Source organism: Dermacentor silvarum, chromosome 1, assembly GCF_013339745.2.
Source record: "Dermacentor silvarum isolate Dsil-2018 chromosome 1, BIME_Dsil_1.4, whole genome shotgun sequence".
Lineage (NCBI taxonomy): Eukaryota > Metazoa > Arthropoda > Arachnida > Ixodida > Ixodidae > Dermacentor > Dermacentor silvarum.
This window is the reverse complement of record NC_051154.1, coordinates 226,789,669-226,804,539: the sequence shown is the minus strand read 5'-3', so window position 1 is coordinate 226,804,539 and position 14,871 is coordinate 226,789,669. Positions and strand designations below refer to the sequence as shown.

The window sequence follows — 14,871 nt, the reverse complement described above, 5'->3', positions numbered from 1 at the left end:
CGAAGGCCTGAACTAGTCTGATCATGCTACCTTCTTTCATCCCGCTCTGTCTGTTGGATATGCGTCTGAGTAACCTGACGGTCTGTGCAACCGCGCCTTCCAGTCTCCTGATGGTCTCGCCATTATGTCCATTGGCCGCGATGTGTAAGCCCAGAACCCGCATGCTATCTACCCTGGGTACGGGGCGCCCGTCGGACGTCGTTAGTCGTATGTCCCTACCGGGATCCTCGTCGTTCGTCTCGCCGTTCGGCTTGCGGCCTCTTCGCGTAGGTCTGTAAACTAACAGTTCAGACTTTTCTGCGGAGCAGGTCAGTCCGGTGTTCTCCAAGTATTGTTCGACCGTCTCGATAGCACGTTGCAACGTGTGTTCTATCTGGCCGTCGCACCCCTCGGTAACCCACAACGTAATGTCGTCGGCGTAGAGGCTGTGATTGAGCCCTTCGATTTCGTTTAGCTTGGGCGGCAACCCCACGAGAGCTAGGTTGAAAAGCATGGGTGATATCACCGATCCCTGCGGGGTGCCGGCGCTACCCAACTCTATTTGTTCGGTAGTAAGCTCCCCGAGAGTAAGCTTGGCCTTTCTATTCGTCAGAAAGTCTCGAACGTAATTGTACGTTCGTTCGCCAAGGCCGAGTTCCTGCAGTTTGGCCAGTACGGTTGCGTGCGTTACGTTGTCAAAGGCCTTCTTCAGTTCCAGGCCGAGTATGGCCTTAGTGGACCTGGTCGGGCTGTTTATGACCTGGTGTTTGATTTGTAGCATCGCGTCCGGCGTAGAGAAGTTTCTCCTGAACCCCAACATAGTGTGGGGGAGCAGGTCGCGGTCCTCGAGGTAGTTGGTCAGCCTTGTGAGGACCGCGTGCTCCATTACCTTCCCCACGCACGAAGTCAGGGAGATCGGTCTGAGGTTCTCTAGCTGCAGTCGCTTGCCCGGCTTCGGTATCAGCACGACGTGCGCTGTCTTCCATTGCTGCGGTACGCGTCCGGTTTCCCAGCACGCATTGACGTATTCCGTCAGTTTCTTTATGGATTTATCGTCTAAATTCCTGAGCGTTTTGTTTGTGATTCCGTCGGGCCCGGGCGCCGATTTAGTGTTGAGCTTATGTAACACTGCCCTGATCTCGGACTCGCCGATCGGTCTGTCTAGCTCTTCATTGATTGCGTCTTCGTATTCTGGATGCGTTACCGGTGGGACCGAACTAATGTACCGTTCCCTGATCTCCCGTAAGATCTCCTGTTCGGAGCCTTCATACGCATGTATGATTCTGTTGATGTTCTGTCTATACGCGGTTTTCGTCTCTTCTGGGTCAAACATGTACCTAAGCAAGTTCCACGTCTTCGCGAGCCCTAGCTGATTCTCCATGTTACTGCAGGTGTTTTCCCACTGTTGCTTGCACAGCTGCTCTGTGTGACTCTCAATGTCCCTGTTTAGTTTCGCAATCTTTTTCCTAAGTGATCTGTTGTGTCTTTGCCTTTTCCATCTTTCCTGCAAACTTTGTTTGGCCTCCCACATGTGTAAAAGTCTGCTGTCTATGAGTTCGAGTTGCGCCTCTGGTGGGACCGTTCGTGTCGCCGCGGCAATGTCCCGCTTCACCGCATCGGTCCAATCCCCGATGTCCTGAATTGTTTCCTGCGAATCTTCCGTCTGCCTAATGTTTCTGAATTTGTCCCACTCGACCAATTTGAGCTGTTTACCTCTGATCTTGCGCGGTCCCGCCGTGACTCTAATCTCTATTATAAAGTGATCACTACCGAGGTCCTGTTGCGTGTTCGTCCACTGCGAATCGCCAATGTTTTTCGTAAAAGTTAGGTCCGGTGTGGTGTCTACGCTAACGCTGTTACCTCTGCGCGTTGGCAAGGAGGGATTCGTAACGAGGGTGAGCCCCTCTTGCTGCGCGTCGAGCCACAGGTTCCTACCCTTGACGTTTTCGAATTTGTAACCCCACGCCGTGTGTTGAGCGTTGAAGTCCCCAGCAATCAGTACCGCCTGCCTGCTCGCGATAGCGATCGTTTTCCGAATGAGTGTGCGGAATCTGTGTTTGCATCACGGACTGCTGTAGACGTTGAGAACGAAAAGGCTGCTAGGTACTTTCCGAGTCGGTATTATTTCTATTAAAGTGTGTTCAATTCCCTTAATGTCTGTGTCGTGTTGGACGGCCGTGAGATTTCGTCTGACCAGCGTGGTAACGGCCGATTTCTCCCCCGCGGCGCCACTGAAGGACTTGTAGCCCGATAATTTTCCCTTCCCGTTAGTTTCTTGTAATATTATGATGTCTGGATTTTCTTTGTTAATCAGGTATTGCTGTAAATGACATCTTTTCTTAGCGTAACCCCTGCAATTCCACTGCCAGATCGTGTATCTGTTGTGTTTATCCGTGGTAAGTTTTCTGGCGATCTCGCTCGTCTCTGTTACCGCAGGCCGACTGTACGGTTTGCCAGCCGTTTTAATGGGGCCGCAACTGCTTGCTTGCGAGGCTCTCATAGGTAGACTGACTGCCACCGATAATTTCGCTTCTAGCTCTCCCACGCGCGCTTCCATGGAGCCTAACTGCTCCTGTATCTGCTGCTGAATCGTGGCGAATTGCTGTTGCATTAATTTAGTGATCTGACCGATCATATCGTCCATTTTCTTTTCAAGTCCTTTCTTATCTTCCTCCATTCTAAGTTCTAACTCTTCCTGCAGTCTTTTGGTCTTACTCTCTCGCCTATATGTTATCCTTTCACTGCAGTCTGAATCTACTTCTATAGCCCTTCGTTTTGTGGGTACGGGCACTTCGTCATCACCCTCGAATATTTCCTCCGTATCTTTGGCGATCTGTGCTACTTCTTTGCTGTCTTTGACTCCATTTCTCAGTCTAGCGTTTTCTTCCTTGAGTACGTTAATGTCGTCCCTCAATTTAGCGTTGTCCTTAGTAAGCTGCAGAAGCATTTGCTTAATCTGCGCTAACTCCTTGTTGGCCTCGGTAGTCGCGTTGGGGGGAGCAGCCTCGATCCTCGAGCGCCCGCCGGAGACGGCGTCTGCCCAGCTCACCTGTAACGGTCTGGGGTGTCCGCTCCCTGCTTCTGCTTCTTTCGTTTCCAGTGGTCTGTTTCCAGGCCGGGAGGCTGACCTGCGCCGGGTTCTGGGTTCGGAACTGGCCCTTGGCTTGGATCCGTCACATTGCTCGCGGCTTCTCGACCGAGAGTGGGCGCCGGAGCGGGAACGCGAGTGAGACCGGTGCTGGCGTCCGTCGTCTAACGCTGGGAAGTCGTCTTTCTTGATACCGGCGCCGTCGGCGTCGCGATTTGCGTTTTCCGAGCGTTGTCGTTCTCTCAAGGTTTCTTCGTCTTGAAGCTTTCTCTCCCATTGGCGTTTCTTGACCAAGTACGGGGTCTTGAACCTGATCTTGCATTTCCTGTCGCCAGTCGGATGGTCCCTGCCGCAGAGGAGACACTTGGGCTCGCACCGATGATCGTCGGTAGGCTCAGCGCTGCCACATCCGCGGCACCTCCTTACTTGCGGCTGTGGGCACACATCCGCTCTGTGTCCTAGTCTTCTGCATGCGTAACATGTTTCGTATTGCTTCTTGTACAGTACGTATTGGTACTCATAACTCCTGTAGTAGACGTAATGCGGCACGTACGTCCCCCGGAACACAATGATCGCGAGGTTAGTGCGACCCATTCTCTTGGCGTGTAATATGCCGGGGTTCCTCTCGTTCACTAAGCTTCTCTCTATGTCTTCGGGAGCAGTGGCGTAGCCATGGGGCGGGGGGGGGGGGGTGTTGGGGGGGTTCAAACCCCCCCCGAAATTTTTTGCACCCCCCCCCTCCCCCCACTAACCCACCCTTTTCTCTCGTCGCTTCGCGCTGACATATTTCAAGAAACCGGTGCTACTTTCACACTTTCATTCCTGGGCGCTTCCGTTTGGGTTGGTAATTTACAGCGAATCATGTCTGCATATGGAAAAAAACTGTCACGGTGTTTGTCAAGGCCTTGACACTCTGTGAGGTTTTGGGCGCGAAAGTGGCGACCGCATTTTGAAACAACAAATGCGCAACAAATGCGCAACAAATGAAGCAACAAATGCGGCAGCCGCATTTTAGATGAAGGCGAAAATGCTCGAGGCCCGTTTACTTAGATTTAGGTGCACGTTAAAGTCCCCAGGTGGTCGAAATTTCCGGTATACATTTCCGCCGCTTCCCTTCAGGTGCCGGTTAGTGCCGGCACCTGCCGCGTTCGCGTAGGAACATCTCAGACGCGTTCGCGTAGGAACTTGGTCTCGAAGCTGTCGGAAGCGGCAAAATCTTGCAAAAGTCCGCCCGCCTAGGCGGCAAAACAGGCAGAAAAACAGGCGGCGAGCCAAATTGGTCTCGAACCGATTTTTTCGCCATGGCGAAGCGGAAACGCGGTGGAAAGTCGTTCTGCTCGACCGGAAGCTACACTAGCATGTAAACTTCCGGTCGTAACATTGAACATGGCACCAAAAGTGTAGGCTGTAATGCTGATCGACGCGATCAAGAACCACCCCTTGCTCTACGACAAGAGTGGCACTCAAACGTACTGTCAGCAATACTCGCGATAGTATTCAACGTCGCACGACCGGAGGTGCGGCAACGAAGCCTTGGCGTGACCCAACTTCTTACACTTTTGCAAAGCCAGGCGAATCCACCACTGCCGTTTCAGATGTTTTCTTGTCTTCCGTTTATTCATTTTCCATTTCTAGAAAACAAGTAGGTAGAAGTATAAAAGCCATTTCTTCTTCCACTTCCATGGAAGACAATAGTTAGGCAGATTCCTCGTTGGCGCTCCATAATTCTCCTCGTACGTGCACGGTATGTTGCAGAAGTCGCGGGGTGCTTTTCTCGTCGCGACGATAGATTGGGAGCGTAGGTCTCACGTAGGACGCGCAGGCTTCGGCGAGCCTCAACACAAGGGCCAGCCCGGGTTTTAGCTTTGGTGTTCCCGTTGCCGCTTTCGTGTGCTGGAGGCGCCGAAAATAATACGAAATGATGAAATGTTATTACAACTTGTAAATAAAAGCTATTAAAGAAATATAATCACGCCTATAGGCAGCAACCTGTGACACAGCGCTACCGCGCCCGTGTGAGGAGAATGACAGAACGCCAACGAGGAACTTACCGAAGGTCGCAGATGACACGCGAAATTGCGCAAGATGATCACTTTTGATGACGGCTGGGTCAGTGAATGAACATACCGCTCGAAATAATGCGATAATGAGCGCCACCACGCCGACAAACGTACGCAGACTAGATGGATGTGGACGAAAGCGGCAGCGCGGCCGCGGTGGTAGCAAAACAAATGTGAACTTGGACATGCGCGGAAAAGATTTTCCGGCCGCTTTGGCCTCTCCACCCGCTTGCCGCTTCCCAAATGTGAACGTAGCCATAGTCTGCAGCGCAAAACGTCTCTCGTTTGCGATTGCGCCCCTACGGAAGGCTGGTAGTTACTGTTGTGTTGCTGAATCCCAAACCAGCAATTACGAAAGGCTGGCAGTTGCTGTTGTGTTGTGGAATCCCAAACCAGCAATGTACACACGAAAGGGTTGATACCAGCAGTGAAATTCCACCGACTCGCAACAGAATGCACGAAACAGACAGCCGACAAGCATGGATTACTGCTGTGCGCAGTACAGCGTAAGTAAACTCTTGTTGCAGGCGCTGACAGTTCTCGTCGGAGGTCACGCGTCCTGAGAAATTGATTATGTGCACTATGCACTGAACAAGACCGGAGTTCATTCCTGCATCACTAGTACACCAATCAGTCGAGATTCTGTGAGGTACAAGGCCACTTCCTGTTTGCACCGGCCTAAGTGAAGCAGAAATGACTCGCACGCACTACTTAAAATGCGTACACATGCCATAACTATGCAGTGCGGTGAAATATTCTGTACAATTCTGAATCTGTTGACGTAAAGGCAAATGACGGCTGCACGCTCGCACACAGCGGAAGACACAGCGGCCCATGCACTTGCCGCAGGAAATGCAAGGCGACGAAAGCTTCGTAAAAAAAAGCATTACTCGTTTTTTTTTTTTCAAAGAGTAATTTTATTACACAATAATATTGTGTATAATATAACACAATATTTTGCGCGTATTTAAGTTTTCTAGCGCAAAGACGCAGCGAACAAGCTATTGCTATGGGAGTAGGTATAGCCTGGTAACACGTGCATTTTCACATGTATAGCCGTCCTTGACCTGTGAAACGCACTTCGCCCCGACGAGGACGACGCCATCTACGCTTAACGGAGATTAACAATTAATGATGTGTTCTCCGATCGGGCGGGTCGTCTCAATGATGCGTTTTCGAAGACTGGTCCATTCAGTGGCGCGATGAGAGACGGTTGCTCCAAACGCCCACTGTACCTGTCGTACTTACTGTATTTTACTGAGCTTACATTACTTTTTACTTAATTTCTTCACAAGCACACAGTGCCACACACACACGCTAGGGGGAGGGGGGGGGGGTCCCATGTCTTTGATATACATGCATAGAGTGTGCTTAAACTACCGATACTTATTATCGATCACGTCACGTAGTGGGAAGCAGACGCTTGCCCCCCCCCCCCCCCCCCCCGGGCGGGCCGATGAACCCCCCCCCCCCCCCCCCCGAAAAAAATTTCTGGCTACGCCCCTGTTCGGGAGTATCGTAGTCCGGTATCCCTCGGATTATTCCCTTGGATGTATCTTCCGGCGCCGTCATGTACGCGGTGACTTCGTATGTTTTGTCTCCGATGCGGAGCTCCTAAAGGGCACTGTATTTCTCGGCACTTTCGAGGGTGGGCGCGCTCACTACGATGATGTTCTGCCTCTCGCTGATGCGAATGGAGTCCTTGACCACTTCTTCGGGTTTCAGCCCTGTTGCTCTCAGTATGCAGTCGCCAATCTGGGCAACGCTGTATCTTGCTGTGTTAAAGCCGTCCCTGGGTCGGATAATGATCTTGATGTCTTCTTTCGGCAAGTGCGGCTTCTTGGGTGTCGTGTTCATCCTTTTGATGTTCCTCAATGCTCTTCTTTGATACGCCACCTCGTCTGCTGACTTCGCGTCCACTTGCCTGTCTGGGTTAATGTCCTCATCGGGCTCCCGATTCTTCTTGTTACGCGCATGGATCGTTTTCCACCCTTGTTCGTCTTGAATTTCCTTTGAAGAGATTTTTTCTCCCTCAACTTGTTCGTCTTCGTCGTCCATTGCGTAAAGCTGCGAGGCGAGTCAGGGGGCCTGCACTCTCCGCGTTACGCTTAACCTCCGGCCGCAGTTGCGGCGGGAGTAACGGCGCCGCCTAGTCGTGCCTTAGGGTTAGCACTGCCGTCGACGTGGCACCAACAAAAAGTAGCTGTAGTGGCCAAAAATTGGCTCACCTGAATGAACTGTTGGTGTCGCTGAGGTTCGTTGACCTTCCCGAATCGTTGGTGATAATATCGCTGTCCAAAAGTGCGTATTTTCGCCACAATCATTGAAAGTTGGCGGATCCCATGCGAAGAGCGTCCGCTCTCTCCGGCCCCCTAGCGGCGTTCCTCTACACCGGAGTAGCCACTAATATTTTTTTCGTTAATGAGGTTTCATTATGTAATTGTAATTAATTATCAAACTCGATAAGTACTGGCATAATTATTAAAGAGTCAATGAGGCGTTAGTAGGCAACCCCGTGGGGCATCTAACTGCGGTATTTTCAGCGCCGTACTAATTGCGAACTCATTTTTTTCCCGAGCGATAAAGAAAGCCCGCGAAATATAAAAAATACACGTGACGACGCTCCCACCCACATCGTAAAGCAGTGCCCTCAAGTAAGCTGATTGAAAGCAACGGCTTTTGCCTGTCGCACCTCCCAAGAGACAACGCATCATGGAAAGATCCGCAATAGCAAGTTTCGCGGCATAGCAGCGATTTCTTCCTGTCAGTTATACGTCACGCTTCTTACCCGTCTCTCACGGCTGAGTGAGCCCCTTGATAAAAATGGTCCTTGATAACGCGGTCGAAGCGATGCTCTGATCACGGGCGAAACGCAATAAGCAATGAAATAGACATAGAATATTTCAAAATACCAGCTCTGCTCGCACCGCATCGAATGAGTGCATGCGCAGCTATACTTCGCGCCAGAAGCTTGCTTCGGACCAAAGCCAAATTAAAGTGAGGGCGTTATTTTTCATGAGTACGTGCTTCCAAAACAGATTCATGGCAAAAAAATAAAAGTAAAATAAACACACTGGGAAGTGACCCACGTGTAGAGAAAAGACAAAACCGATGCATTCAATTAAGTAATGTTCCACTGCCTAATGTTCCGATTTGGCAATCGGGACGTGAGCGAAAAACAAAGGAAAAAGTCAGATTTCAGGGTTGCTTTATTATCGGTGCATTCGTAAGTGCCGTTGAACACTAGCTACCACTTATAGGACGTGTTCGAATAGGTCCCCTTCTGCAGCCACGCAGTATACGGAGCCCGCTTTATCACATCTTCAGTGGCTTTTTTGATGACCGAGGGTGGGATTCTGCTGCAAACATCCGTCATCCTTGCCTTGAGCTAATCTGACGTCTTCGTCTCGGTCACGTAAACACGATCTTTTACGTAACCCCACAGAAAGAAATCGAGTGGGGAGAGATAAGTTGACCTAGCCGGCCAATGGACAGGCCCGTGCCTTCCAATTCATTGTGTGTGAAAAGTCGCATTTGCTGCTGTGTGCTGGCGCCCCATCTTGCTGATACCACAGAAGTGGAAGACGTGACAGCAGGACTTCGCTGCAAAACCCATCCACCATCCCTTCAAGGATTTCGTCCACGTAACGCTGTCCAGTCAGTGTCTGGTCGAAGAAGATGGAACCAATTATACCACCGTCGTAAATTCCACACCACAAATTGAACGACCACTGGTACTGGTGCCGAATGCGCTTTACCCAGTGTGGATTGGAGTCAGTGCAATAGTGTGCATTATGCAGATTTACCTGGCCATTTCTGCAAAAATTGGCTTCATCTGTCCAGATGACGTTGCTTTTCTAAGAAAGTTCGGTGATTCATCGGATTTTGTGAGGATCCAATTCGAAAAATCTAGACGATTCTGCAAGTCCCTCGCTTCCAAGCATTGGTGCAGGTTAACGTGGTACGGGTGAAAGGCCGAGTCATTTAAAATGCTCCAAACTGACGACTTGGAAATTAGTGCCTGGGCGGCCACGTCTCGCACGCTAGCTTGAGGGTTTGAGGCCATAAATGCCAGAACATCCGCGCGTATGTTAGAACTCAGATAAAGTACTCTGCCGCTGTTTCTTCAAGCTGTCGGTTTCTCGCAGGTTTTCATACATTCTGATGATTGTCGATGCGTTGGGTCTACCGTCACACTTCCATGACCGATAAATCTTTGCGGCCTTTCTTCCATTGCCATTTGCAGCTCCCAAGGCAAGCATCATGTGCGCCTTCTGCTCATTAGAATAAGACATGGCGACTGGGGTGATACAAAACACACCTTTAAACCTTTGCGCGGATTTCATCAGTCAGCTTCTGCGGTGACAGGTTCTGCGCATAAAAAAAAAAAGCCACCCATGCACACTATCTACGCTAAGACAACAGCTATCGCAGCTCGTTTCCAACTAACACCAAACGCGATGTGCTCCTTCAGTCGGGGTAATGCACAAGCTCAGTCACAATTTCTTCTTTCTTTCTTTCGTATATTTAATTCTGGCTAACTCAGATGGAGCTTGTTCGAGGGCGCTGCTTTATTATGCGGGTTGGAGCGTCAACACGTGGTATTTTCTATATTTCACGGGGTTTCTTTATCACTTGGAAAAAATGAGTACGCAATTAGTACGGCACTGAAAATACCGCAGTTAGATGCCCCACGTGGTTGCCTAAAAACGCATAATTCACTCTTTAATAATTAGGACAGTACTTCTCGAGTTAGATAATTAATTACAATTACATAATGAAACCTCATTAACGAAAAAATTATTAGTGGCTACTCCAGTGTACTGGGAACACTATGTACTAGGTTTGCTTCGCGTAACGCCGTTGCTCTTTTTTTAAATCGTGCTGCGTGATAGCTGTCGTGCTGCGTGATACCTAGCGCAGAGCACGACAATGTAGTCGTGGCGTTGAGCAGCCGACTATGCGCGCGCGTACTAAAATTTACCGGGAACCGCCTATAAGCAGGGTAACTTTGGGTAGAGTTCCAGTGATCATGTGTTAGGGTGATTTTAACACGGAGGAAATAACAACTTGGCGGCACATCTGCGTGCTTCGCCGCAAATAACCTGTAAGCGTGTACACGTGGTGATGGTACGTTAGTGGACGCCGTGTAAGTAAACTTATTGTACATCTTTTACGTTAATGCATTGAAGTGACTCACTGTTTACACTGTTACATTCTTTAAGGGAGAACCGGCGCCCATCTTCTTTACACGAATGAGGTTCCATGTGAATCTTGATGTTTTGTCCAACCTTGTTTCGCATGTAGAGCAAAGTACAAACATGCTGCCGTCGTCTAGCTTCTGTGGATATGGCTGGCAGCAGGAGGTTGTGTTGGTAGCGTAACAACTTGCACTGCGATTTCATTTCGGCTTCAGAGCAGTACCTTCATTATTTAAATACTGTATGAGGAGCTTAGAAACAAGTTCGAGTTAGAGTGATACCGGCTTCAGAGGTCGGCCGCACAGTAACCCACCGAGCGACCGACCCCCCCCCCCCCCCCCCCCCACACACACACACACGCACACACACGAACACACACGCACCGTATGATAGTTGTTTTTCTAAAGTACCACCTCCCAAGTAAGCGGCACTACATTTGAGCATGATTACTTTAGAGTCCCACTGCAGCACGAGCTATATTGTACAAAATGATTAAAGTACTTAACAAGCCATGGTGACTGACTCAGGGGCGTTGCGCTACTCGGTACGATGTCGCGGGTTCGACTCCCGGCATCGGACGCCGCATTGTGATGGGTGCGGAATGCAAAAACGCTCGCGTACCGAGCATTGGGTGCACTTTCAAGAACCTCAAGTGGCCAAAAGGAATACGGAGCTCTCCACTATGGCGTTCATATTTACTTACATTAAAGTTTTGGAACGTTAGTACTCCAATTTAGCCTAATTATTAGTCCCAGTCATCATAAATGACCACCCATATGCGATCAGCATTGTACAGAGTTTAGATCATTGAATAACATAAAAAATGTTTTGAAAAATAAAATATTTTCTTCATCACAGTGAAATCATGGCGATAAGTTGTCTTTAGGTAATATATTTCGTCTTTTGTGCGGCTGTGCAGTATTTTCTTTTTTTGTACTGGAGTTGCAGCATGTCTAGCCTAGAAAATGTATAACGTTGTCTTATATGTATACTACACTCTGTTGAGCAGCCTACAGGTGACAGGGGGCGTGTTAGCCTTGCCTTCCGAGAACTCCTGTGTGGATACAGCAATGTAAAAAAAATTCACTTACTTTTGGTACACCAAGGTGTTGGATGGCTCCAGTGGCTCCCATAGCAGTACAATTCTATTTCACTTCTTCCTCGAAGATATTTCTCTCTGAAGTGATATCCGTCTTCGCATGTCACGCTAAGGTTGCTGTCACCTTTCCTAACGATGGTTCCTGGATTCAGTTCCCTCTACAAGAAAAAAAAATGCAAGTTTTCTTCAGAGTCGATGTTTTGTAGACAACACTATCAGACTTCGAATATCCGCGTGTCAGCAATCTGCGCGTTTAACCAACGAAAAAAAAAAAAAAGACCACGAAAAAATGCCACGGAAGAGTACCTACTAGACACAGGAATGCAACTATCCTCGAATAAATCGGAACTCTTACTATTTCGCAAGTCTTGTCAAGGAGTCCGCTACCTAACTCCTCTAAACGAACTTCCGATCGCACTACACACAAGAGATGGACAACAGATTCCGCGAGTCAACCACATACGCATTCTTGGGCTCCTAATCGAAGCCACCGGATGCCACGGACTCACGATCAAACGCTTAACCGCCAAAACCGAAAAGATGATCAGACTCATCCACAGAGTCTCGGGGCGCAGGAAAGGTCTCTGCGAAGATAACCTTCTGCGCGTATACCACGCGTTCCCTATGTGAGCCACATTAATTACGACGCCTCTAGACAAAACTGCATGAAAATAGAAAAGACAAAACTAAACACACTCATGGGCAAAAGCATCAAACAGGTCTTGGGCATACCACAAAGAGCAAGTACAGCAAAGGTTGATCAGCTAGGCATGCACAACATCGACGAAGTGATCGAGGCTCAGACTATAGCTCAAGTACTTCGCCTGTCCTCGTCCAGAGACGGTAGACTAATCTTAAACGAAGCTAATGTCTCCCCATCTCCCCATCACGAGTACGCGGTTATCCTACCGAGCGAAATTAGAGACAGCTACAAAGTGTCACCATTTCCCAGAAACGTTCACCCACAACACAACGTGGGTAGGCGCCGGGCCCGCTCCCGCGCGATTCTCGACAGCACCGATGCGGATCGTGAAGCCACCGCATCTAGCGAGCTTAAAGGGGCCAACGGTGCCTCTCCTGGTTCCGCGCTCACATGGGGAAAGACATTGACCCGTAAACACCTAACCTCAATGAAACGGCCCACGACCATGCGCGAGAACTTGCCCGCCGCGGCGGTCCCACGGGCTCCGAGGGACTGGACCATTCAGTTTAATGACCCGCTACTCACTTACCAAGAAATCACCTCCCACTATAAAAAAGGCAGAATCAAATACCCGCTCCCGCACGCCAAACTCGAATGCGCGCAGGCGGCCGCGTTTCGAATGCTACAAACGGAATGCTACAAACGAGGCCTACTAAGTCACTACAACTCAGACATCCCGGCAAATTGCCCAGACTGCCCAGAACATTCTCGCACATGCTATGCCAATGTACCGCATTATCAAAAGGCCCTCTCTCCAGTGAGCCCGAATGGGAAGAAGCCCTTAAAAGTCCGGACCTCAAACTCCAACTCAAGGCCGTCCAGAGGGCCCAAGAACTGGCGGAGCGTCACCACGTTCCCGTCCCGACTTGGGCGTCGCCTACGGTTTTGGCCAGAGGAGCTCCCCGCGTGGAATCTCCAACGACTTAAAACTCCTGAGGACCTCAATAATGTTCTTGACTGACTGACTGACCAAAAACGAAAAACGAAAAATTACAACTTTGACAGCACGGAAGTCGATGCCCGCATTTTTCGCCTAAGAACTGCATGTCGTGTCCACAGGCTGATGAACGCCTGTGGTGGACTTATTTAATGTTTGTGACGTGGCGAAGTAGATGAACGAAAAACTCACGAAGGTAGCCGCAGTCTGTGAAGCGAGCGGTTGGAAAGAAGAATCGCCGGCCAGTCAACGCTGTCCGCAGTGGGATCTGGAAGACCGCGGGGCGCGAGAGAAATGAAAGAAGAAGGATGAATATTTTGGGACGCCTGAGGAACTGAGGGAATTGTTCTTTTTGTAGGATCTTTTATTCGATTTCGTGTAGAGGATTTCTAACCTTATAAAAAATATGCAGATCCAACGCAAACTTTTGTAATCTACGTGAAGCGAAGCTTTCGTGAAGCGGTTAATGAACTGCTACAAATTTGCCCATTTCGTTCCTGTCTTTGGCGCAAAGGAAACTGGCGCGCGCGGATGTGTTTTCGTGCACATGTGCTACCCAATGTAACAACTCTTATACTGCCTGTATTCCTTCATTTCTTATTTATTTTAAATGTACCGTCCACTTGTTGGCCAATCCCCCATTGTGTTTATGTGCCACTCTATGAAAATCATCATCATCAGCAACACATGGCGACCATTTCAGGTAGTTGGCATTGGCACGACAGAAGTATAAGTGCACGATTGTGCCTAGTGGTTAGAGCATCGAGTTGCTGTGCTGGGGGGCCGAGGTTCTGTCGTAGGAAATTTTTTTTGTGAATAGGGGCCTAGGAGTGTAATTCACAAAGCCAACTTACGAAGTAAGTTTCACGCAAAAACGTCTTACACAAAAAAACGCATTTTCAAAGCTAAAAACACGTTAGAAAGCCAACTTACGATGCCTGCCGCTGCAATAACGAACTCTATAATCGACAACAGACGTCTATGTCAAAGTAAGTGCAAGTCTATTCACAAAGCTTAAACGGATGCCGCTGATGGCAGGAGGTAAAATTGGGTGGGCGGCCGCGACAGACATCTGATGCTGATAGATGTCTTCTTGTTGGAAACGATGGAAACGGTGCAGGAGAGCGCGTATCATTAAATATGACAGAGCTAATGCGGACGTATAAGCTCTGAGAGAACATTGGTTTGTTCTTGGTGAACTTCGAGCGGACGTGCGAGAAGCAAGGGTTCTCTCGCGAGTCGTGGCCACAGCGTCTGCTCACACTGTTAGCGGGCGAGGCAACAGACGTAATCGCTCGCTTAACCAGAGAGTCAGCTGAGGATTATGATAAGGTAAAGTCCAGTTTGCTGAGAAAGTATAGGCTGTCAGCGGAAGCGTTCCGGTGGAAGTTCCGCGAAATGGAAAAGGCCAGGAATGAGTCCTATACAGAGTTTGCATATAAGCTTATGTCAAACATGGAGGAATGGCTCAAGGAACAAAAAGCCTATGGTGATCACGTGAAGGTTGTTCTGTGTTTTGCACTTGAACAATTTTATAACCGGTTACCTGAGAACGTTTTTTATGGGGTATTACATGCCAAAACCACGATATGATTATGAGGCACGCCGTAGTGGGGGACTCTGGAAATTTGGACCACCTGGAATTCTTTACGATGCACCTAAGTTTAAGTACACGGGTGCTTTCGCATTTCGCCCCCATCGGAATGCGGCCGCCGTGGCCCGGATTCGATCCCGCGACCTCGTGCTCAGCAGCCCAACACCATACCCACTGAGCAATCACGGCGGGTTACCTGAGAACATGAGG

General features: G+C 49.4%; 1 protein-coding gene across 1 annotated transcript in view; it reads right to left on the bottom strand.

Annotated features, from left to right (window-relative positions):
* The window catches only part of LOC119437491 (sushi, von Willebrand factor type A, EGF and pentraxin domain-containing protein 1), a 256,678-nt gene that overhangs the window by 73,645 nt on the left and 168,162 nt on the right, over nucleotides 1-14,871 (bottom strand). The window contains exon 16 of the mRNA XM_037704501.2: nucleotides 11,420-11,585. Coding sequence (XP_037560429.1) covers nucleotides 11,420-11,585 — 166 coding nt within the window. The remainder of the gene's footprint in view (nucleotides 1-11,419; nucleotides 11,586-14,871) is intronic.